The following is a 27,124-nucleotide window of genomic DNA, read 5'->3' as shown; positions in this document are numbered from 1 at the left end:
TCAATAAATCAAAATGTTTTGTTAAGATGTGACATAGGCTCAAATGGATAGGAAAAGAAACAACTATATAAAAGTTCAGTCTGCCAAACACTGTAAGCTAAAACTAGACATTTAACAAAAAGGCTGTTATACATAAACAGCGGAAAAACAACTTTTTAATACAATGATGCTTTCTATAATGTCTTTAAATGTCAATAGTTTCACAGATAAACATAGAAAGAGTACTGAACTACATTAAAATGTCGAGTGCAAATAGCTATGCTACAGGAGACATGCTTGTAAAGAACTGAAAATGTGAATTTGATAAAGAAAGGTTTTCAGGATGGTTATTCAGCAGAATACCTGTGAGAAATGAAAACAGGAGTGCTTATATTAATTGCAACAGGAGCTCCAACAGTGACAGAGGAGGATAAAAAGATAGTTATAGCAGATTTGTAGTACTAAGAGGCTACTGACAAGAGAGAATGATTACAGTGGCCTGTATTTATATACCACCTAAAACTGCTACAATTAAGCCTAAAAAGTTTCTGGGAGCAATAATCAGCTTTCAGCAAGGAATATTACTTGCGGGTTGGGACTGGAATTTGATTTTGAGCAGTGAAGATGTGTCTGGGGGCCCAGAAGATAAAGTATAACAAAGGAATGTAGACTTTTGAAGAAAGTTATGAAAATATTTGGCATGGAAAATGTGAATTAAATTCTAGGAGTTCAAGTGAATTTACATAGTATTCCCCAAGATATAAAAACTGGACTGGGCTGGACAGAATTTACATTTCACAGGAACGTGTGTATTTAATTGAAGGCCTTGATATGCACCCAATAACTATTTCAGATCATGCACCAATAATAAAATAAAAACACAGGATAATGAAGTAAAAATGAGACACTGGCACATTCCTGTCTATCTGCTGAAAAGAAAGGAATTTAAGGAATGGGTACTGGAATTTATTCAGTAGCTATTAGAGAAGACATAAATGTCTTCTAAAAATATAGCTAGGGAGTGGGATAAAATTAAAATGGAGTATAATAATGGAGTAGAAAAAAAAGAAAGGGAGATATGCTTAAGAAGTAACAAGAATTATTTAGAGGGACTGACAAATGTCAAAGTATTGCAGAATAGGAGGAATCTCACAGAACAAGGGAAGAAGCAAATGCAGAATGCTAAACAGAAAATAAGGGATTACCTCGATAATATGCCTGAGTTTAGAAAGATTGCTATTAAGCAACTGTTTTTTTGATAATGACTCTAAAGCACAAAAACTTTCAGCAAGACGACTCAGGCAACAGAAAGTAGAAAGGGCTGTTGCTAAGCTTAGGGAGCCAATAACAAGGAAGCTAACAAGAGATCATGCAGCAGTATTAGAAATATCTGGAAATTCTATGAAATTCTGTACAAAGCAGAGAAATATGAAAATCAAGAAAAGGTACAAATGGAAATGTTTATAGACAAATTAAATATGCAAGTTTAGAGCTAGGTGAGGCTCAATTTCTAACAGTTAGGATAGGAGGAGATGAGATAAAAGTAGTGATATATAACTAATCTACAGGAAAGTCCCCAGAATAGATGGTATTCCTGTGGGAGCTTGGAAACTAGGAGGGAAAATACTTACACAATCTGGAAGGCTTTGTTTAACAGTATTTTAAGAGGAGGAGAAGTACCACAATCGTGGAAGAAAGCAGTGGTAGTTGTAATAACCAAAAGAGGGTAACAATCCATCAGATCCAGATTCACACAGGCCCATTTCAATACTAAACCAAGATTACAAAGGGTTTATGCCTATAATGGGTAAAGAATAGGAAAAGTGAAGCCAAAATTTTTAGTTATGGATCAATGTGGTTTTGTGGAGGAAAGCAAACATCTGACAACATTAACAGAAGATTGATGATCCAGAGGGAAGCAGAATGTAAGACAATACCACTGTTGTTGGTGGGTCTTTGACAGAGTAAGCTGGGACTTTATGAGGAGGGCAATGGAAGCATTTACTTTCCCTGATAAAATTATAAGTTTGAATAGGAGGATATATGTGAAGGATAGGAGGCAAAAAATAAAGTGGGTGGGGTCATCTCTGATAATTTCTGCTTGACCAGAGGAACAAGGTAGGAATGTCCTCTTTCCCCTTTGTCTTTGCAATATAATTGGAACTGCCAGCAAAGAAAATAAGGGATTCAGAAATTCAAGGATTTAATTGGTATGGTAGTCAAGATAAGCTGGCTTTATATGCAGATTATATTATTTTATACCTGAAAAGGACATTACAGTGTTGTGGAACATTTTGAGACAGTTTCAAATCTTTTCAGGATATAAAATTAATGAAACTAAAGCAAAAGCAATAGTGGTAAATTATGTACCCACACACGAACTGGTTCAGCAATATCCGTATTTATGGGGACATGATAAATATAAAGTATTTTGGAGTATTGATTAAAACGATTCCAGTGTGGCAGGTAAGGATATGTGGGAAGAGACTAAAAAGGTGATACAAAAACCTGAGAAATTGGAAGCTTTGCTATATGGATATGGACAGTAAGATACAAGCAGTTAAAATGTTTTAGTCCCTTTAGTCTTATACACGGGTCAGGCATATTTTTATCAGCCAAAAGAGAAGTTGTGGATAATTAATAATGAGCTGAAGGATTTTATTTGGGAGGGGAAGATATCAAGAGTCAAGTGGAATAAGCTGATTCTTCCAATAGAACAAGGCAGACTGGGATTACCTGATTTGAAAGGGTATTTCAGAGCTACACAGTTAAGGCTCCTATACAACACAGCACAAGCAGAAACCTATAATTCAAAGTAGAAAGGGATGATGATGAAACAGATGGGAAGCTCAAGAAACAAAGAGAGACTGGGATTCTGAATGCAGATCTTTAAGGAGAATAACAATAATCATACATAAAACTATATTCATAAAGTAGTAGAAAGTCTTCTAAGAACTAACACGAGAATGGGGGAAGGAGATTCTGCTGATAGGGATAACTGCAGTTAGGGATACGGACAATAGGCAAGAGGGGGCTGGAATTTATTGAAGAAAACTGGTAGTAAAAGAACCAAATTATTGGGAGCCAATAACTACAGAAGGAAACTAACAGAATGGGAAGATGCCAAGAATTTATTTGGACTGCAGGTTACAGATTGCCTTCCATATCAAGGATTGATATCAGATTATGGGCAAAGAAAAAGAAAAGGGGGATTCTTAAATGAAAGACCAGCACTGGTAGAATTTTTAGTAGAATCTAGAACATAAGTTGCCATTAAAAAAGGAATAACTAGTACAACATATAAAATATTGCATTATAACTATAAGAATCAATCAGATGAGGTTAGAAAGCATTGAGAAGAGAGATTGAATAAGCAATTCACAAAGAAACAATGGGGGATATACATAGGTCTCCCAAATATGCAACAAAATCTAGAAGATTTAGGATTTCTGCATGGAAATGTTTACACATATATTTTTATACCCCAAGTAGACTCAAGAGACCTTTTCCTCAGGTAGACAACAAATGGTGGAGGTATGATGCAGAAGAAAGAGGTAACTGGAACATATTTTCTGGCAGTGTAATGAATTGGCAGACTTTAAAGATTCCCTGCAGACTGCTCTGTCGGAGATACTGGATGAGCAAATTAGTGTAACCAGGGAAATGATTTTCCTGAGCTATGGCACAGAATCTGAATTGCCTTGACATAGTAAGACCTTACTGAGTCTAATTATGGTGGCTGCCAAAAAGCAATTACTAGAAAATGGAAATCAAAGTCTAAACCAACTGTACTATAAGTAGTGAATACAGGAACAGAGATAAAACAACTGGAATTGGGATCTTTAAAAAGGGCATGAGCAAATGACATAGGAAAAATGGGAACTGTGGGAACAATACATACAGGGGAGGAATGAGGTAGGACTTGAATGAGCTTGTAATGGCTGACTGAAAATAATTGGGTAGATTATAAGTGATGTATAATGTTTGCAACTGGGATTATGTCAACATAGTTTCTTTTCATTTATATAAATGTATGATTGTCTATGTCATAACTGATAATTTAATAAAGATGCTTACTGTTTAAAAAAACTACACTCAAAGTAGTGGATATTCTAACAGAGATAAAAGAACAAGAGGTGGGATCTTTAGAAAATGGTAGGAGTAAATTACATAGAAAAAATGGAAACCGTGGGAACAATACAGGCAGAAAAAGGTTTGTAAGAGGAATGAGGTTTAAGAGAAGGCAGGGACTGAATAACTTCTCTAATGTTGCATAGATTATAGGATATATAACAATATATGTGATGTATAATGTTTGTAAATGTGAACTTCTATTTTGGATTGATTCCTTTTATATAAATCTAAGTTTGCCTATGTGGGTAAGTGATAATTCAATAAAAAATGTAAAATTTTTACTCACAGAACATTCACACAAGCATTTGCATAGCACATGCCTTAGAAATGCAATAACAATATGGTCCCATTAAGTTTTCAAGCTAAATCCAATCATTTTCAGAGGAAAAAAAGTTTTCTTCATAAAATAAAAATTAGTGGAAAGCTTTCTCCAATAGGGACTTATCTGCCCAGCTCTTGAAGGTAGATACCTGACTGGCAGTTACACAAGGCCCATTATCAGAGTATGGTCTTCTGTGGCAAAAAAAAGTTCTGAAGCATTCCAAGCTCCAACTGTACATTTATGAAACTCTGCTCGAGCTCCTGACAATTGTAAAGCATGGAATAAGCTCTTAGCTTTGTGAAGCTGGCCGGTCAAAGTGGATTAGCATCCATACAGTTTTGCCTACTACAATAGTGACTACCTTAACAGTGAACTATGTCTGAACATCAAAAGAGCAAGTTAACCTGATGGCCACCAGGAAGGCAGATATGAAGAACTTGCTTAATCCGGACCTCCACTGACTCAAAAGGAGACGTGTTTAATCTTTTCAAGATTAAGTTTGTATCTACCTCTGGACCACTAGTCTTCCTGGAGATATGATGAACACCCCTCATATATACTAGTCCTCTGCGATATGACAAACATCCCTCAAAAATAACAGCACATACAAAAGTTAAAGCATGCTCCCAAGACAAACTCTTAAAAACAGAACTATATTTGCTTACCCCTGGTAAATCCAAATGACCCTTCATTCATTCTTTGTATTACCCGGTAAAGAAATCGTATTCATACTTATTCCCATGCAGAATCCCACAGTACCACTGCCAAGAATAAGTCCTTAAGAAGATTTAAACTAGAGCAGTCATGCTGTCAAATGCTGACTATGCAGGATAAACTATGTCTCTGTTTCAACAAAGCTTTCATGAAAGGCAACAGGGGACTTTTTCCTGAACTCTACTAGAATGGAAAAACAAGGTCTCTCTGTCATCTAACCAGGGCATTTACAGCCCTTGCCTACACCTATGTCAGCTGCACATTTTCCACTGAGGTTGCCTTCCTCCCTTCTCATTTATGCACAGTGGTGTTGTCTGACATTTCATCGAGAACGCCTCCTTGGGGAAGTCTCTAGAAGAGCCCGACTGCTAGAGGCATTTACCAATTATTTTTTCTGATCAGTGTGAAGCTCTTATGGCCTTAATGACCAAACTTTTTTAAGCAAAAGAAACTAGACTTCAAACAGGCTAGACACCTGATATGAGTAAGGGGTAAATCTCTGCAGTTTCAAGAGCTGCACCTATTCTGTTAGCCACAACAGGGCTACTCATGTGGACTTGAAGGATCTCAACCATGAGCAGTAGTAGCATGACTGAGCAAGCAGAGCAGCCCCCCACACTCATGGCACTTGGACAGCAACTCCACTATGCTGAGCTGCCAGGAGAAAAGCCTCAGATTCCTGAGGACTATGTTTGTGTCAGTTCTGCAGGAGGCAAAGGATGTCATGCTTGATCTGCAAATGTAAGATGATACCCTACCTGTGAAACAAAAATGGAGAGTATATGACACAAAAAATGTCCTAGAAGGAATTGATATGACTGAAAAGAAATCAAAGAATGGTATTCAGTGGTAAGCTGTGGGTTCTCTCTGCAATACACATTGGACTGCTGGAAAACTGACTGACTTAAGGCAGAGAGTGAAGAACTCGAAAAAAGAGAAAGGAAACTTGACCAGCACATTAGGTCCTGCACAGTATCCAGAATGTCAGGGATATCAGTGAGAACAGCAGCTCAGCATACGTACTTAATACTGCATGAAGATGCAAAGAAGACACCCTTTTGGCAATTAGAAGCCCATCAGGCATTGAGCTAGACACTCTTTTTCCAGTAGGGGAATTAAATTCATCTCTTCCCAACCACTCTCATTGCACTGAACAAGTCAAACCATCTACGAGATATTTAATTTTTGGGCCTTTTTGCTCTTCTCTAGCCTATGACTATCAGATGTCTCCAGTTGTACATGGGCTCATTTATTTCCTGGTAGTGTAGGATCACCCTACAGATCCACCAATGTAAGAGCTTCTACAGGCGGAAATCATCCAGGCAGATTTTGGTGGTAGGCACTAGTGTTCTCGCCAGCAGCACAAGAATTCTGACTCTTTCTGTTATGGCCCTAACCCCATCTATTGGTGTAATATCAACACCTGTGCCACAGAAGGGGCTGTCTAAAGCTTCCCATCAGTGTGTAAATGCAAGATTTCCCCCACATGCAAGGTATTGGGGCTATAGTCAAAAGTTTGGCAGCCACAGTGAAAGTCCACCCCAGACCATCTACTGTTTTCAGTGGCTGTGAGATCTTCATTTAACACCACAGGAGTCACAGGCAGAGACAGCTGTAAAACCACATATTTCCCTTTCCAGAATAGGCACCATTCCTCCTCTCCCCCCACCGGCTCATCAGTCGCCTGTCACTAATCAAACCCAGGTCACCTGGGTCATAGTCAGGGCTTTATCCCTAATGCAATCATGCTGGCATCTAGCAGAAATGTGTGACCATCTGATAGAGTGTATGGGTTTTGACCTCGTATTGGAACTTATGTCTTCAGAAGTGGTTACTATTCTGCTCAGGTTGGCCCTAACTAGAAAAGACCATGATATATAGAGAGACCCTATCAGTAGATCAAACTTTCATAATTTTGAAAATCATATAGCAGAGACCATATGATTCAAAATTAAAAATAAATAAATAAACAACACATCCTTTTTTATGGCAAGCCCCCCTACACCCCCTGCTAATTAAATATACCAACTCTGAGATCGCCCCACAGTACGTACGACGATCTCCATTCAAAATGTTAGATCTTTCAAAACTTCAGTCATACGGTCTCAGGCGTTTGATTTTCAGAGTTTTGAAAGTTCGATCTACTGACTGGGATCCATATATCCTATAAAAATGAAGGCCACTGTGACCTTTTCAATACACTCATTCCCAACCTTTGAGAGTCAAGCACCAATTCATGAAAAAAGTTGTTATATTTTTATACCATTTAAGAAAATAGCTATTGGTAGATTGTTGTGGGATGAACTAGAAGCTATAAAAATTATTTTTTAGGACTTCATAGAAAAAAAAAAAAAACAAGCACGATCTGTTGACTAAGCAGCTTATTTTTCAAATAGAGGCTGCTCACCCCGAAATTCCATTAATTACTTTCATTATTCTGATTTCCTGTTTTTCCAAAGTACATTTTAACTGGAATGTACTAGATCTTTTCAAGTCATGGTGTCCTGTTTTTTGAGCCTGTCTGTGGTGTACTTAATTTTGTGAAGTGCTAGAATTGGTAATTTCTGTTGGTTTGAAATTGCCACCACCACCTCATTCAACGACATATCAATCCGTAGCAACACAATAACTTTTTGATAATGTAGTTAAGCCCTCCATTGACCAAGAAGTGCAGTATGCTAAAAAGAATCCTGCCACTTATTGTGGACTTTATAAAGCTAAACTAACTTTGTTGCTCATCTAATGACACCAAGATTGTGAAATAAATTATTTAATATCTACTGCACTTTTCCCATAAAAAAAGTCAATTTTCTGTGTCTAACAGTGGTTCCTACATGATGAATCTGCCTCACCTTCCAGGCATAAAAGATCATGTCCTATTACAATTACTACACCTTAAAAGTATGGTGAAATCAAAAGCCTCAACCTTCATTACAACATAAACAAGATAACATGAAAAGATAAGATCCTCACCCAAATAATCCCTCATCTAGGAAGCAAGCTCCCCTTGCCTGTCAAACAAAATAAACAGGCTTCCTTCAGGTTCCGTCATGATGACTGGATGGGTACCCACAAATTTACTCATGGAGTAAGCAGTATGGTTCTCACTTAGTGTGACAGCAAATGCACCCACTAAACACTTTGGTCTCCATGGGGAGCCCCTATAATGTTACTCAGGATTCCTACCTAGTAAGAACCTAGATCCAATCCATACGTTAAACTCTGAGACATGGGGATTTCTTTGAATGCTCTGCCCACAATGGTCTGAACTGTAACAATTCACAAATGAATCTGCTTGATCTCTAAGACAATATCAGAGCAAAGAACTTTTCCAGTGGTTTCTTGTCCAGATCCCACAAATTTATGAGCTAAAATGCAACTTCTTTACATACAGTATTCCATCTGAGAATACTTGTTAACTGTTCACACACTGAATCACTCAATGATTGACAGTCCAATAAGCCTATTTTATTGAACATGATGTCACTGCAAAATTTTCTTAACAAACCCCAAGGTTTTGTGATCTTGAAACTAGTTATATTAGTTTGTGGCACTGCGTTTGGGGGGGGGGGGGGGCTTCCCCAAACATAAAAAAAAAAATGTGATAACCCCTTCAATTAGCTGGGCTCAAAAGATCATGGATCACTTGAAAGCACTCTGACTGTATGAACCTCAACTGAATGCTTGCGACATACAGCCACAAACCCTGAAGATTTCCATTTCAGACGATCCTTTCTGTTTAATTCTGCTTTAAAATAAGGTATCATCCTCTGAAATTCACTTAGAAAGACAACCTCCCTATGAGAGTCATATTTTTCTGTAGTTGGATAATTCACTGATGGTAGCTTAGTCATAAAAGTAATTCTTGGAAAACTCTGAAAAAAAATTGATTCTTCTCACAGACTCTCTGGTATTCACTGCCAACTAGAATTCGGATTTGTTGAAAAGAAAGGAAAGAACTAGAGATGATGGTGAATGCCAATTAGTGTACTAAGGGAATCTTACACTTAAGATGTTCCAAGAACTACTTATAAGACTAAACTACCATTAGACAATTATCCACAAAATATGATTGCCCTCAGTCTTAATGTTGCTACTGCAGGGGGACAGGCAGTTAATGAATGACAGAGGGTAGAAACTACACCACAGGGGTACTCTGAACTAGAATTACTGATTTCCAATGTGAAACCAGGGGGCTTGAAAAACACATGGCATACAAGTATAGTTCCTTTCAGGTTTGTAGTTGCCATCTACTCTCCCTGAGGCAATGAGGGGATGTGAGACTGAAGAGTGCCCATTCTGAATTTCTTCACTGTAACAAATTTGTTTATAAAGGATGGCTCTATAACTGCACTCCATGTGTCTTCTCTCTAAAGCACAAGAATGAACTTGGATTAGATACATAATCCTTCAAAAAGAAGGGACATTTTCTTTCACTTTCCTAATCATGGATTTGAACAAGGGTCCTGCCCACATCATCAGAATTCTAGATCCCTTTGGATTTAAAATGCACTTTACCACACAAATTCTATCCAGTGCCCCCCTAAGACAATATCTTTTGTACCTACAAGTTGTCCTGCATAAAGTATGAATACCACCTCAGGTTTCCCATGAAAAGAGGCCATTAGTTTAGTGGGACTAACACACTCAACAAAGTGTAAATAAATAAAATAAACCTAGGCAACTTCCATTCTAACAGAACTGTTTTGCCTAATGACTGAAGGCTACCTTCTAAGAAAAGCAGCTCCATTCAATGAATATATCTTATTAATCACTTAGGAACTACTGTCCAGGTATACTTATCTTTAAAATGAATACAGTATCACTGCAAAGAAAGAACAGCTGATCAAATGCAGTGCTGAATCTTCCATTTTTTTAATAAAAGGGTGTCATTAAACTGAGAGACATTCTAACATAGAAAAACAACAAGTCAGAATTCTGAGTGCACCATGTTTATTGTTGACAATCTGCTATCTCAGCTTTTCAATGATCACTAATCCCTTTTACTTAGATACAGAACCAATTAATCAAGTATTCGACTGTTTAATTACACAATTAAATAAAATCTCTTTATATAAAAGGCAATTTCACCAAGTTTAACTTTTAATAAATATCCTCAATCCTTGTAATACTTAAGTGCTGGTATGGCACCACTGTCAGTTTCCTTGTGGCTAGTGTTTCCCATTTTTCCTTATCCCAGTAACAGTTTAAGTGCTAGTATGACACCACTATAGTATTCTGGAGAATAGCGTTTCCCCCATCACCGGATCCCTGCACTGCTGTCCATGCCATTATGGCACTTACTTTTAGAGTAATCCCTTGTGTCTACTGTTTCCCCCACCACTCAGTCCTCATACTGCTGTTTAGTGGATTCCTCCACTCCCAAACCTCTGCACTGTTTCTGCACTTGGTAGTTGAACAAGGTCTTTTCTCTCCCACAGCAGTTCCTCCTATTTGCAAATGCACCTTCTTATTAAAAATAGAGACACATAAAACTCTAATAAAACAATGCAATCTGTGGGTGATCCTTCTCCCATAAGTTTACAAACTGCTTCCAAACCTCATTTGTGTTGAACCCAGTAGCTTGTATCCTGCCAAGCTATGTCCTTAATTAACTATATCCAATAACCAGTATCCCTTGCTTAGCGTTCCTGATAACTGACAATTTGATGAAAATTATACACATTGCATGTATGATCCTACTATTGAAATGATGTGCCTACCTGGGGAGATTTGAACAACTTCTATAAGTCTCCAGTATCACATACATAATTAGATTTTTTTAAATGCACATTTTTACAACTTTATGCTCAAAAAAGTCTCCATCCACTTTCTTACATTTTCAAGAATTGTGCATTAAATTAGTTCAAAATGATCCTGTTCAACTGCACATACACATCTACATTACTTAAAAAAACATTACACATCTTTACAAAGTGGGCACTGTCAAAAATAACCTAATTATCCCCTTATCAGTGTGCCAACATATGCATTTACCAGAAAACATCCTCAGTTCCTGCAATGGTAACTATTAAAGTTCCCTATTATATCAGCGAACACTTAAAACAGCAAATAGTGTTTTATCAACCACTTTAAATCGAAACCACAAAATCCCAACACACAAAACAGCTACTTTTTTCCCCAGGGAAAAAAACCCTGGGCAGTTTTGGGGACTTTGCCATTTCCTCCACTTTGGTATGATGTCAGAGTTGGTATAATTAAGTATGGGAGGTGTGGGGGCACAGCCCCCCACTTTATTTTGTGTTTTTGACCAGTATGTTAAAAATGTGACATTCTTTAAGAGGTTTGTGGATGACATTATTTTAATTTGGGAGGGCAATGACGTTGAGCTCATTGCATATGCTGAGTATTTGAATAGTACAACTAATTGTTTGAATTTTTCCATGCATTACTCAGGTCAAAAGATGGAGTTTTTAGATGTCAGTATTAAATATGATGGGCTACAAGCACAAACATCAGTTTTTAAGAAGGATGTTCAAAAAAAATATTTGCATAGAAAGAGCATGCATCCCCTCATGTATATAAGGGTATTGTCAAAACTCAGGTGATGCGTATGAGCAGATTAAATACTAATGACATTGACTGTGTTAAGCAGATTGGTGAAACCCTGGATTCTTTCAGGCAGAAGGGCTATGAGAATAAAATGTTGGAAGACATCAAATGCTTGGTTTTAGCCAACAGACCTTCAGCAGTTCAACCATATTTTAATGAGTTACCGGATGATCATGCTTTAGGTGCTAGTAGTAGGTATAGTAAGGATCTTCGATATATGACCACCTATAGTAGGTGTTTACAATGGTCAAATCTTAAGAATAGATTGTGTTACAAGGATACGCAAGAAAAAAATCATATAGATGGGCCAAACAAGGCACATTTGCTTGTTTGAATTGTTTGTGGAAAAAACAGTATTTTCATACATGCTAAGACTAACATTACCTTCATCTTTAGATGTTTTGCTACAATTGTAACATCAGTAATATTATATATTTGGCTATGTACACGAAGTGCACATGTTTCTATGTGGGCAAGTCAACAAGACACCTAAAGGATAGAATCATAGAACACAACTCAGATATAAGAAGATGCATTACGACTAATTTGTTGGCTAAGCATGTATTTGAGAACTCTACCCATAGTTTTAAGTTTAGAGTTATTGAGGTAATGAAATCTATCAGAAGAGGTGATTTAAATACAAGGTTAGAAAATGAGGAATATAAATGGATCTTGCTTTTACAAGCTAAACATCTGCCAGGTATTAACCAAATGGTTTCGGTCAAACCTGTATTAAAACTTAAGCAAATGACTGTTTAGATAGAATGTGTGTATGTATATATATATATATATATATATATATATATATATATATATATATATATATAGGTTTACATCTATATCGTAAGATGTTCATATGAATTGTTTTCTAAATGGTGTGTATAGGAAATGTTATTGTGTTGTTTTCTTTAATTCTTTTTTGTATTATAATTAACTGAAAGATTTTTTTGGCTGTGTGATTTGGGTTGTAATTAATTGACTTGTATAATAATCATTCTGCACTTGAAACTTGTTATTAGCACTGAAGAAGGGTGCTGGATACCTGAAAGCTTTGCTGCTTTAACTATTGTTTTTACATTAAAATTGTTGCTGTCCTTCATTGGTGTTAGTCGTTTGGTTTGGACTTTCTGCATTTTTACTACTGCACCTTTATTCTGGTGAATTTTTGTTTTGTTTTATTCCTAAATATGAAACAAAGTCTAGAAGATTTAGGATCTTTGGTTGGAAGTGTTTACATAGATATTTCTATACCCCAAGTAGACTCCAAAGAATTTTTACTCGGGTAGAGAGCAAATGTTGGACAAGTGATAAGGAAGAGAGGTAACTGGGAAGATATTTTCTGGGAGTGTAATGAGTTGGCAGACTTTAAAGATTTCCTACAGGCTGCTCTGTCAGAGATACTAGGTGAGCAAACTGGATGTAACTAAGGAAATGATATTTTGAGCTATGATACAGAATTGGAATTGGCTAGACGTAGTAAGGCCCTACTGAGTCTAATTATGGTGGCTGACAAAAAAGCAATTACTAGAAAATGGAAATCAAAGCATAAACCATCTTTACTAGAAGTAATGAATATAGTAACAGAGATAAAACAACTGGAACTGGGATGTTTAGAAAATGGTAGGAGCAAATTACATGGGAAAAATACATGCACATTAGGAACAAGTTTTAAAAGACGGCAGGATTTGAATGAGCTATGTAATGTTTGACTGACAATGATCAAACAGATTAGAAGTGATCTATAATGTTTGCAACCACAGTTATGTCAATATGGTTAGTTTTCATTTATATAAACGTATGACTGTATGTCATACATGATAATTTAATAAAGATGTTTCTTATTTAAAAAAAAAAAACTTTTATCTTTTTTTCTAAACCTTCAGTATCTGAATTTCCTACTTATACTTTCTTAGCAGTTGGTACTGAATGATCAAACATTACATTACTTCTTTATCTGCAGGAATACAGTCCGGTTTAGAGTTCTAATGGCTTTCAATTACTTGCATACTTGCCATGTTTGCACTATTTTCATCATTGCTTCCTCGTTGTTAGCATTCTCTCTCTCTTCTTTTTGGGTCATGTTCCTAGAAGTTTGCAACTACTTCAATACTACAATTTCTGCTTAATTTTTATTATTACTTCTTCAATGTACGACTTTTGGTGGCTTCCTCCAGCTCCATTAAGACAGTCTTTCAATAAATGGCTTTAAGCTTAGTGAGTAAAGAAAATATAAAAATTGTATACACTGGCAGGACATGTTTTTAACACTTAACTGTATGTAAAGGATGGTAACAACCTTTACACTTTCAGAACTAGAACATGCTATAAGGAAGTGACAGCTTTTACATTAACAGCAAACCAGATAAACTTTTTTTTTCATCATTTGCCCGTAGTGGTCCTTTAATGTTAGATGTCCTAACAATGTCTTAAAATGGACCAGTTAAGTTCTGTAGCACTGGATGAAAAAGCTTCTGCTTGCTCCACTGCAACAGACAAATTAATACTTGTAGGTTAAGAATTAGTTAAGAATTAGCACAGCTTGCAAATTAATGTGAATAATATCTTGACATTTCTCACTATGGACTGCTTGTAATCATGTCAAGTTAATAATTATGGCTCAAAAATACCAGAAACCATTGCAAACTGAAGTCACCTACACCCTTACATTCTATCTGGTTATAAGATATCAGATGGGATTTAGGGACAAAGCCTGAAGCCATGTAGCACGTATTTGTAATATAAAGTAAAAATGCATGCATCAGAATGAAAGAGAGAGAGACAATATTTTGTGTGCCGCCTTCTGTTTCAACTGGGTGACTTTAGCTTCTCACTCAGTGTCATATAACATGACAGAATTGTGACCTCCCATACTTGTAGTTACAAGAACCAAGTAAAGGTGTACACAGGAGCTGATCCATGCAGTGCAGAGGACTGAAGGAAATGAGCAGAAAACTGTGCAACAGTTTGTGAAATTTACTCCACAGGATACAATGTTATATAATATCAAGGCAGTCATACTACTGAAGCTGTTACTACATTTCTACAAAAGCTAAACATTTTGCAATTCCTTTGTATGAAGTACACCCTTGGGATGGTCAGCTAATATACCCTCATACAAACAACAGATCAAGTCCTTCTTTGAGGATTCTTTCTTAATCACAAATACTAGGTAGGCTACACAAGTATGGAGGCAAGGTCTAGTATAATCTACAAGGTATCTCTAAACTTTCTGTACAACCATCAGTGCTGCCAAAATAGACTATAATTACAGCTATATACACTGAAAGAACACTTGTCATCTAATTCAGTCTGGAAAGAAATTTGTGAACTTTTCATACAAGAATCACATGGAACAGACACTTGGCAAGAAACTGAACAATCCATCTCATTTATGTGTGTGTGTGTGTGTGGGGGGGGGGGGGGGTCTTAGCTTGAGCATAATTAAGCAACATCCTTATCTTTGCAGAAAAAAAAATAACCATGCCACTTATCCCTTAAGGTTAACTTTAAACTTACAACCTATGAAAAGGAAATCTGTTTAAGAAATATGGGTCTACAGACTATGATTGCAATATTGAGTAAAGCAGTTATAACTGGGATAATGATTTGGTAGCCTCACCATCAGAATGCTGTAACCTGCTCTACAGCAGTGTTAACGTATGTGCTAAATCTGTTGTTCTATTAAGGCAAAAAGAAAAATACCTTCACCAAGTGTATACCTCCATGGTGAAAACATAATATATAAAAAACTATGCATTAAAAATAAAAATGGAACATGTCAAGCCTGCATGTTTATACCCAAATGTTTCTAATAAGAACAAGCTATGCTAACTACAAAATAACTATCATCTTACATTAAAAGAAAACATATTAGTTACGAGTTACAACTGCAGAATATTATTTCTTTAAATCTTAAATCTTTTTAAATTATGTTTCATGACAAAGGGCAAAAAAATTAATCTTAAAAACAAATGTTAATATATCTTGTCCCACAATAGAAACCCTATATGCAAATACTTCTATCTGTTTTATGTGATAAGAACCTCTTTCAGAAGTTCAAAAAAGTAATAGAATACATATTTTCTTTAAATGTAAAATAAATAAGGATTCCACAGTAGCATAACAGCTCAGTGGACCTTGACGGATACTGGAAATTTTCATCAATAAGATATATTCATCTTTAATCACTCATTTGCATTTATTGTGGACTACTTGAAATCATGTCATACTGACAGTGGATGCTATGTGAGAGAAGATCTATAAAGAAAGAAAAAACAAAATCCAAAAACGGAAAGCGCTTGCTGTAGACCAATAACAAGAAAAACGCACAATGGTGCCACCGGTAGTAAAACTCAACAGGCTTTAATATATACACGAACAAATATCCAATATTAACGGTGACAAACTCAATTTTACATTTATCTGAGGAAGTTGTGAGACGAAAACGTAAAATTGAGTTTGTCAGTGTTAATATTGGATGTTTATTCTTGTATATATTAAAGCCTGTTGAGTTTTACTACCGGTGGGACCACTGTGCTTTTTTCTTGTTATCTATAAAAAAGGAAGATCAATGACTGTTAAACAGAACACCCCAGTCTTTACACATTTTTTAAAATAATTACTTAAGACCAGATTTTGCTAAAAATAACCAAATCATTTGCTGATGATGTTAACTAAGATGAATTTACAAAAGGGCATTCTTGTTTATCAGTTTTAACTGACATTTTGGAACTAGCAAGCATAGCTCTTCTTACCCATTTTATTACCTTGCATAACTTTACTTGGATTTGACTGAAATTTTCAAATGCCCTCCTCTACAGGGAATTAATTCACCACATGTTGCCACGGTAAACCTATATTTAATACCAAGGTTTTGTGCTAGACTACCACCAATATGTCAATACCTGTGCTTTCAGACCATTTTAGGACAAGTTGTTTAACAGTGTAGCACAAGCAGCTCTTTTGGGAGCACAGCTATTTAACTTGCCGTTTTCAAATGAGTCATCCAGTGGGAAATTTTGGATATAAAGATATGCAGGCAAATAGGCATTTTTATACCCAAAGTAGACGCCAAAAGGATTTTTCCTTAGATAGACTGTAAATGGTGGAGATGTGATGGGGAAGAAAGAGGTAATTGGAAACATATTTTCTGCATGTGTAATACGTTGACAGACTAAGAATTCCCTGCAGACTACTGTTTCAGAAACACTGGTTGAGCAAACTGGTGTTACTAAGGAGATGATTTTTTGAGCTTTTCAGCTGTGATACAGAATCTGAACTGTCTAGACATAGTAAGGCCTTTCTGAGTTTAATTCTGGTGGCTGCCAAAAGAGAAATTACTAGAAAATGAAAATCAAAGTCTAAACCAACCATACTAGAAGTAGTGGATATAGTAACAGAGATAAAGGAACTGGAAGTGGGACCTTAAGAAAGGGTGGGAGCAAATTACATAAAAACATGGGAACTGCGGGAACAATACATACAGAATAATGTTTTGGAGGAGGAATGAGGTTTAAAGGAAGACAGGAATTGAATGAGCTATGTAATGTTTGATTGACAATGACTGTATAAAAGATTATATGTAATATAGAATGTTTGCAACTGAAATTATGTTAATATCATTTCCTTTCATTTATACAAATGTATGATGCCTATGTCACAAGTGATAATTCATTAAACATGGTTCTTGTTTAATAAAAAATAAAAATATGCATACAACAAACTTGGCTGCATTGTTTCCACTATCAACTTTTTCACCTCCTTGTAAGACTTTCTGGACTCACTTATGGAAATGAAAAGCAGAACACACATGAAATTCACTGCTGTCAATGTGCACAACTAAAGTTTCGTAAGAAGCCTATCAACCACAAGGGTGGTTCGGAAACGCTTAAGAATATATCTTACAAATCACTTTGGAAGTGCTGTCTAGGTATACTTAGCTTTAAAATAAATACTAGCATTGATGGAAAGAAAGAAGTCTGAGTTACTTATAATGTAGTAAAAGCATTTAACAGCAGTGTAGAAGAGGTCCTAATATAGCATACAAGGCACTGATGACACCAGTTACTGAAAGTTGTAGTTCTTTTGTTAGTCAACTTCAAACAAACATACAGGATGAATACAGTCAAATTTTTCTTTTCAATGAATATTTTGGAAATTAAAGTGCGGACTATGAAAAAAAATGTATTTTCTTTGCCGTTCTCCATTTTACACAGATTAATTAGCAATACTCTTCTTTAGATTCAAAAAGCATCTACAGATTCCCTTCCTTTTGAGTCCGTAGACCTAATGAGAATAGCACTGCCACCACATCACAGAACAAATAGACTAAGGAAGTTCTAATTAAAAATACACAGATATTTATATCTCCTCTTGGTTGCCAAGGCTATAGACTAAACTACAATATACTATCACAATATTAGCATTGTTTAAAAGAATACTTGTGCCATCTAGGCAAAAACCATGTTAGCTGTCCTTATGAATAAACGGTACTTACATATTATCGCAACCACATTTTCGCGGTTGCGAATTTACAATACTTCTGTACAAACGAGGCCGCAAACCACTGTAAGGTGGTATTTAGGGTCTGTTTTATTTGTTGTGGACTAGCTTTCAGTTACAGGGTCTGTGTGAAGGGGAAGACAAACATTTGAGGAAACCCGCTTCGTGTTTTCAGAGTGCCTTACACACACGCACGCTTGAATTACAATGCCTGCTGTTCTGACGAACGGATTATTTTGACAGTGTGGAAGGAAGCAGCCTTCAGAGAAGGCAAAGGCAGACCCTGTCATGATGGTTTTGGTCACTTTTTTTTTTTGGAGGGGGGGGGTACTATTTGTAAAGACATCTTCTTGTCAAAATTTAAAAAAAAAAAAACGGTTGCTAACAGCCACAAAGTACAGGAAGAAGAGAGCATTGTCCGGCAATGAGATGTTTTGGGAAAAGTGCTCTTACTATGTGTAATCATGAAGTGATCTCAGTAACTGGGAAGATGCAATGACATGCTGCCGCCAGGGAAGTGCATCATGCATAGACAGTTGACTATTTCTCTAATTTGTATTCATAACCCTGCATAAAAGACCCTTCCTTGTCAAAGAAAACACATCGTGTCCCATTTTAAAAATCTTACCGGACACATTTCATTTCACTATCGGGAAGCAACCTTTACGATCGCAAAAATCTGGTAACTCATACTTAGTAAACCTTGTTATAAGTAGACAGTACTGCTTTGCTTTTATGTACTGATGCTTCTGTTTTAGTGCACCGTCTGTTTTAATTGCATTGATTTTAGTATGTATTACGGCTCTAGAGATATGGATTGCTTAGTTGGTGTTGTAATGCTTTTCTGCGTACAAAGCGATGTGGATTGCTTTGACAACATTTGATGGCACGAGAAAAGGAATGCATATGAAGTAGTATGGGACATGCTTAACTGACGAGAGTTGCTAGCGATAAAACGGGAAACCTATTTTCAACACTTATTTTCTCAGCGGTTTGAATGGCAAACATTCCTAAAACTTAAAAACATTACAGAAAACATGTTCTTAAACTTTATAAAAGTTTATTACAATTTCTTCACCTAAACAGAAGCAACTAGCATTACCGCAAAAATGTGGTTGCGATAATACGTAAGTACCGAATAAACAAGCCTTAAACATGTTAAATTGATTTGCCAGTGAATTGTTTCCTGGACTCCTGTTTCCATAAGCTCCCCGAGTTAGCTGTTCCTCCTGTTTATCTCTAGAATCAGAAAATATTCACAAATAACTTACTCTTATTCAACTTGCATCAGAATTTGACTGCATGTCCTGCACCTTTCTTTGTGTTTACAATCCCCACTATATAAATTCCCTTTAAGGCAACCTTTCATATGCCCATCGCTGTTGAATATAGAATCATTAACGTGGCAAAACTATAAGTAAACTTTCCTGCAATATGGCTAAACAAAATATAGAAACACAAATATGTTTTAGTTGTACTTACCCCAAAAGCCCAAAACCCAAAAACGATGATAACAAAGTCTACCACATCGGCTAAGAACATTGGTGCATAAACATCAGTGGCAGCTCTGTTTTTTGTGTTCAGCATATCTTGGAAGAAGCGATGGATTGGCCGGTAAACATTCTGAAACCTAGTAACACAAAAACAAATATATCACATAGTATGGTGTAGCTAAATTCCATACTAAAATGTTACTACCTGTTGTTACATACACATTCACATATGTTTTTACTGGGCAAGTTCACAAAAGACAGTACCCAAGATATACACAATGTGACAAAAATACCAGATGACATTATCTACTTAATCACGTCATTATAAATCACTTATTTCCCAAGCTCTACTTTTGGACCCATCAATTCAAAATATCAAATACTCAAGTAAAAAGACTATGCTAACAATTGTTATAGCAAGCTACATTAAGCAAGAAAACAATAAAAAACTATATATGAAACACCTGGGCTGGGCTTAAAAAGTACTGTTGTTAAAATTAACAAAGCAGCAAAAAAACATCAAATAATATACAATTCAAAAGGATGTAGACAAAATAATTTTTAGCAAGAAACAGAAAAGCAACAATGCAGACTTCTTCTGCACTTCCAAAGCCATGACCTATTCTGTTTTGATAAAATAAAATGCAGAAAATATACTGATAGGATAATCAGCTTAAAACTGCATGTTGAAACTACATCTCTTTCGCTAGTTGGGTGAACTGTGTAACATTCTGGATGATTGCTGCAACAGGGGATATCCACTTACTGCCAAGGCATAAAGGAATACACCAGGGAAATTCTTCTACTTCCTCCTGGAATGGCTTCCCCTGATGTGACAAAAAATGCACAAAGAACTAGTATACCGCTGAAGACACGAGTATTCGAGAAAGCAGAGGAAAGAAAACTCTGAATGGTTCTGGTATTCAGAGTTATAATCTGATGTTAACATTGTTTTGAGCACTCCCTGAAAGGTATAATGGCAATCAAGGACTTTATCTGGATACAACTTAAATTCTTTGTTCATCATATCAAAAGGCTACGCACCATGAAAAGTTACTTCTGCAACAAGACAGGTGAATGTTAAAGGCTGGAATATGAATGTGGTTTCAGGAAAAGAAGAGATTCTGAGACAGACTTGTAAGATGCAAGTGGGAAAAAGAACAGTGAAGTTATATGGGATTGAGAAAAAAACAAATCCTTTGCTCAATTAGTAAAAAGCAGCAGCTAGCATTCTTTAGTAATATTACTGTTAATAAATCAAGTGAATGATGTGCATATAAATAAGCAACAGGTTTACAAACTGTTTTGGTCATTTTTCTTTTTAATAAAAAAATCAACTGCTGTAAAACTGAAGTTATAGAATTTCTAAGCTTGTATTCCAACCTCAGCAAAAGTAGTATCTGAACTTGATTTCAAATTATAGAAGGTCTACAACTGTACTGAGAAGGATAGCCTTGACTAAAGAATCATTTACTGATGGATCTCTTTTTACATTCCCTTCCTTGGCTATTCGCCAAATAAGGTAAAAATAAAGCAAAAACAGACTGAAAAAAAAACAACTATAAAAACGCTGAATGCAGAAACCCTGATTGTGTTAGACTGAAAAGAACTACAGAAATGCTGAATGTATAATATTTTTCTACTGCATAAATGAAATTGGTGTATTTTTTAGCTTGTAGTCTCTTTGGAGATGATTGTTTAACAGCAACCTGTTTTTTTTGATTTGCTAACCCTTTCAAGTTGTATGATTGGCCATTTGAAATAATACAGTTTCTTGGTTGATCAATCCTTCCTGGGGATTTGGAAGGCATTTGGTCATTTTCGAAAGTAAAAACACAACATTGTTAAAAAACGTTTCATTTTTTTTTAAAACGAGTTTGATGTTTAAAGTACCTTTTGGATTTGTTGTTCAAAATATAGCTGTAAGGAATGTGTGTTTTAAAATGAAGTTGATGATAGTTTTTTTGTTTTTTTATTGCATAAACATTCTGGGTGTCATTATTAAGTAGTAGTACTGCTTGGTGAGGACTGGTTATTGAAACCAAAGGATTATTTTGATTTGTTAAATTTGTGTGGGGGCTTGGCAGTCACATGATTGTTTAATACGATAAGCAATGCCATTTAAATTGTTTGGAACTGTACATTTTTTATCTGAAGAAGTTTTTATTATTAAAAACAAAAGTGCTAATCCTTAGAGAGAGTCGTGGCTTTGTCTGACTTATTATTGTATGACTTAAAGTCGGAGTCTCTGCATTCAGTGTTTCTATAGTTGTTTTGATTCCCCAAATAAATCAATAAATATAAAATTACGCATTTTTTTAGAAACAAGACAAGGTATGTGAACATCATCTAAATTTCATTAAAATAGGAAAGAATGCTGATAGTTGACCCTGACACAGACTTTGATAATGTGTATGTAGAGTGGAGGATGAAGGTTTTTGATAAAACTAGAGAACAACAAAAATGAAATTTGAGAATTATTACTCATATGGTAAAGAAAGAGGACATTGTTTTTAATTGGGGTATGCAAAAATGTGTTTTAAGTTTGGGTAAATTGGGCATTTGACCTCTGACTGTATTGCAGTTAAATGTACTTACTTGGTCATATCAGACATGTAACAGACAATGGGAATATAAAATGCAATATAACTTTTGTTTGTAATTTGGGCATAGTCTTCACAAATGTTAGGATGGGGCTGCTTAAGACCGTTTTTAAATATAACAAAAACAAGATACTTGAGAAACTCTGTAATTTTGTGTGGTGAAAAAGACAATGTGAAGAATGAAACAGGTGGAAACAGTGCAAGAAGAAAGTTTAAAGAACATTTCAGCAATTGGCGTCTATATTATATTATCGAAAGTATACTTAATCGAATCAATAAAGGTCGAACTTTATTGATCGATTAAGTAAAACATCGCATAACATAAAAAAAAAAACTAAATGGCGTAGGCAGGGGGGCAAGCCACCCTGCACCCCCCCACACACACCCCTACTTAAATATACCAACTCCGAGACTGCACTACATTGAGGTAAACGGAAATCTCCCCTTATGGAGATTTCCATTTACTTGCACAATGTTCTTCACTTTCGATATTGTCGTGCTGACAATATCAGACTCTATATTGTCAGCTTACGACAACGTGAAGTAGACCCCAGCAATTGTACGAACTGTAAAAGATGAGCAAGATAAATGGTGGAGACTGAAAAGTTGCAGAAAATAAAGAATAGTTTGTAAACATTTTACATTTTTATAAAAGAGTAACTACAGTACGAATAGTAAATTCAAGCAGGAGGAAAAAGGGACATGTGAACTGAAAAAAGAATAAATACAATATGTTACAAGATGAGTGATAAAGTTCTAAAGAATGAGAACATTCAGAAGATATATATAAGAGAGTAAAAATAAGATGCCTTGGCTTATAAGTGTTGTTTTAAAATATTTGCTGCTGCTGAGTTAAATTCTGGAAGTGTTAGAAGTAAAGAACACTGGATTACAGTTATCAGTTATTTCTGATTTGGTAAAATGTAATGGTGATTCTTTTTTTTTCAGCAACTGCATGTGGTTGACAAAACATGTTAAATATTATGAAACATTTTGGAACAGTCATTCATTCCTTTATTAATTACTGTTGATCCAGTTTAAGGTCACTGCACAATACAGTGAAATTAATGCTGAACAGGGTTGCCAGCATGCATACCTACAGGCAGTGGGGGAGGGGGTTTAGTTTAATTATGGGACATCCTTGGTGCACAGGAAGAAACCAGAGCACTCAGCAAAAATCCACATAAACTGAGGTAAGATATACATAGTCTATATACAAGGCATCAGAACTAAGAACTGAACTACAGGCAAGAGCAGTGTAAGCAACAATTTTAACCTCTGTACTATTGTGCTGCCTCATTTTGGAGGCATTAATTAAGCAACAATCACTCTGTGTGTGAGTGGAAGCTCTAAGGAAATACCAGGACTCCTCAAGTGTTCAGATGCCTGATGCTCAGGTGCAGAACCTATCCAAACTCTGGTAGGTCTATTATTTCTCTATAACAGTCACACAGGAGGACATCACTTGACTTGGAAAATGGCACCACTACACCTTTAGTAGTAGTTTGTAACATTTTTCTGTGTTGGAAAGGATTTTATTTTGATTTATTTTTATCCAAGTTCTGCAAAAAAGCAAGCACTAGAACATAAAAAGAGTTATGTACTTCCCATAACTTGGCATTTGTGCTATTCAGTAGCATTAGGTGTCACAGATGGGTCTTGGATCCAATCTTGGATCCAAGCCGGCAACTTCTCAGAGAGCTCCAGAGCTCAAGCTCCTCCCCTTCCTATAATCCATTGCTACCTTCTAACCCTCAGACCGAGTTTGCTAAATTAGCTGAAATGCAGAAACCAAAAACATCTCACAAAATGAAAGCCAGTTTGCCAGAACCCCAAGTAGGAAGGGGGAAGGAGGGCAGGAATGTGATAAATAATGGCACTGAATAGCACTGATGCCAAGTTATGGCAAGTACATAAATCTTTATCTGATGTTATACGTGTCATTGCTCCTCACAGATGGGTCAGAGTCCCCAGCCACTATGTACACTAGGTTGGCCTCAAAGAGGATTATGCCGGAGCATGGAGGAACTAAACAAAGCCATCTTCCTACATACTACGTCCAATTTGTAGTGCAAATTGAAAGTGTGTGGATTAGACCAAATTGCAGCAGCACAAATCTCATCAAGGGAAAGTCTAGCCAAAAACACTGATGACACAGCAACAGACCTAGTAGAGTGGGCCTTAACTGGACTGAATATTTCTAAATGCCAACTAGCATAAATGAAGGAAATACAACTAGCAATCCACCTGGAAATAATCCCTTCCCTTTGGAAACTGCCTGGCCCGTTCTGTTCTGAGAAAGCCACAAAGAGTTGCTCTGACTTTCTAAACTCCTCAGTTATTTTTAAATAAAAACACAATTGCCTGTGGACAACTAAACAATGCAAGATATATTCTCCTTTATTGGAGTAATTAGGGAAAAAGACCAGTAGCTGAATCGACTGATTGAGATTAGCTTCAGAGGCCACTTTAGGGAGAAAGGAAGGATTTGTTCTAAGAGACACCTTGTCCTTATGAAAGATCATGAACGGTGGCTTAATGCACAGAGCCTGAAGTTCAGAGACCCTCTTGGCAGAAGTAATGGCGTCTTCTAAAGCCATCTTCGAGGAAAGGAATTTAATATCCCATGAACCAGCTGGTTCAAAAGGTTTTTGCAATAGGGACTGCAGCACCAAAGTCAAATCACATGGACGGGATGGATCTTTAATAGGAGGTCTAAGAAGAAAAACTCCTTTCAGAAAGGCTTTGCACCATTTGGAAGAAAAGGTAGGCTAATCGTCGATATGGAAATTAATGATGGCAGCCAACTGGAGCTTAATGGTAAAAAAATTCACCCCATCCTGAAAAAGGGAAGACGAAGAGAAAAATATCAGGAATAGGAGTTGAAAAAGGGGTCTAGATTCCGTTGTCTGGCCCATATGGAAACCCTTTTCCATTTACTGGAATATACATTGTTTGTAGATGGCTTTTTAAAAAGCCAAAATAATGCTTCTCACCAGGGAAAGAAGCCTGGACTGTGAAAGGATTACTCCAACTGGCGAAACCATGCAGTTAGATGAAGGGTCCGGAGATTGGGAAATGAGATCCAGAATGGGATCCAGTATCCAAGGTGGATACTTGAGACGAGACCTTAGGAAGGAGAAACACACCTGACAAGGCCAGAAAGGGGCAATGAAGATGACAGAGGTCTTCAGGTGAAGAGCTTTCTGTAAGACTTAGGGTATTAAGGGAACAGAAGGGTAAGCATAGAGGAGACCCGGAGGCCAATCGTGAACAAGAGCGCCCCTGGGTGATTCCACTGATGGGGGGGATCAGGGCAAAGTAACTGCTGCATTTGTGGTTGACTGGGGAAGCAAAAAGTTCACAGCACAGTCGACCCCAATGGTCAAAGACTTGCCTTGCCACTGATGGACTCAGGGATCACTCATGAGGACTCAAGATGAACCTGCTGAGTTTGTCAGCCAGCACATTGGAATTCCCGGGTATCTGAGCTGCAAAAAGAAAGTGCCTGGAAGACATTGCCCATACCCACACACTCATGGCCTCTCTGCACAGAAGATGAGACTTGCTTGTTGATACACCAGACAACTGCCATGTTGTCCGTCTGAATTGCTATTGTCCCCAGAGGGAGGCATTCCTGAAAGGCTTGCAACATTAGAAGGACTGCTCTCATCTCCAGAACATTTATGTGCAATTTGGTCTCTATGAGGGACTACGTGCTTTGAACCATCCTGCCCTGAAAATGTCCCATCCCACCCCAAAAGGGAGGCATCCGTGGTCACTGTGGCCTTGGGCGGGGGAGGGGGAGACAAAATGGCCTGCCTACAAATAGGTCCTGACACTAAAGCCACTAAGCAAGATGATTCTTGCACACCAGCTTTATTGTCATAGACATGGGCTGAGACAGAATGGATCACTGGACTGCCAGGGCCCACTGGAGAACTTGCATATGACACCTCATGACAGGCACCAGTTGAATGACAGCCACCACAGAACATAGCTTTTTGAGAATCAAATGAACAGGCAGGCGTGCTGGATCCAACAAAAGAGAGGCTTGATCTCGAATCAGTTGGACCCTGTGGGAAGGCAGTGCTGCAGTCGCTGATACAGTGTCCAGCAGGACTCCTATTAATTCCAGGTTTTGGCTCAGAACTAGACTGAATTGGGAAGATTCACTGTGATGCCTAGATTCTGGAAAAGACTGAAGACACACCTGGTCACCAGTGTTAGTCAATTCCTCATGGCAGCCATGAGAAGCCAATCGTCCAGGTATGGAAACACTTGGAAAAATTGCAGCCAGAGATGAACTGCCACCACTGCCATATATTTGGTAAACATCTGAGGGGGGGGGGGGGTTGTGTCGAGTCCAAAGGATAGGGTTCTGAACTGATAACGATTGGCCCCTAACTGAAAGCATGTCTCCTGGAGCATCTGTCAATCTTTATATGATAGTACACATCCTTGAGATCCACTAAGCACATCCAATTGTCCTTGTGCAAGACAGGCAGAATGGACTGTAAAGTGACCATCTGGAAGTTGGACTTATTGACAGAAAGGTTTAGCTTGCTGAGGTCAAGAATTGGACACAGGTCCCCGGTCTTTTCTGGCACCAAAAAGAAGTGACAGTAAGTTTAGGACCCTTGTTGTCCTGTTGGGACCTCTTGAATGGCTCTTTTTCGAAGGGGGTCTTGTACCTTGAGATAGGCCAACTCCCTTTGGCAGGGTGGTATGTCTGAGAGAAATTTCCGAATTGGAGGGGGCTGAGAAAAGGGAATGAAGTAACCCCTGGAAATAATTTTTAGCAC

General features: G+C 37.0%; 1 protein-coding gene across 1 annotated transcript in view; it reads right to left on the bottom strand.

The window, feature by feature from the left end:
• The window catches only part of PIEZO1 (piezo type mechanosensitive ion channel component 1), a 3,550,337-nt gene that overhangs the window by 409,011 nt on the left and 3,114,202 nt on the right, over positions 1-27,124 (bottom strand). Inside the window, exon 39 of the mRNA XM_044081575.1 lies at positions 19,706-19,853. Coding sequence (XP_043937510.1) covers positions 19,706-19,853 — 148 coding nt within the window. The remainder of the gene's footprint in view (positions 1-19,705; positions 19,854-27,124) is intronic.

Source organism: Protopterus annectens, chromosome 8.part1, assembly GCF_019279795.1.
Source record: "Protopterus annectens isolate FY-2018-M chromosome 8.part1, PAN1.0, whole genome shotgun sequence".
Classification (NCBI taxonomy): Eukaryota; Metazoa; Chordata; order Ceratodontiformes; family Protopteridae; genus Protopterus; species Protopterus annectens.
The sequence above is the reverse complement of the archived record's forward strand: the minus strand, read 5'-3'. Positions and strand labels throughout refer to the sequence as shown.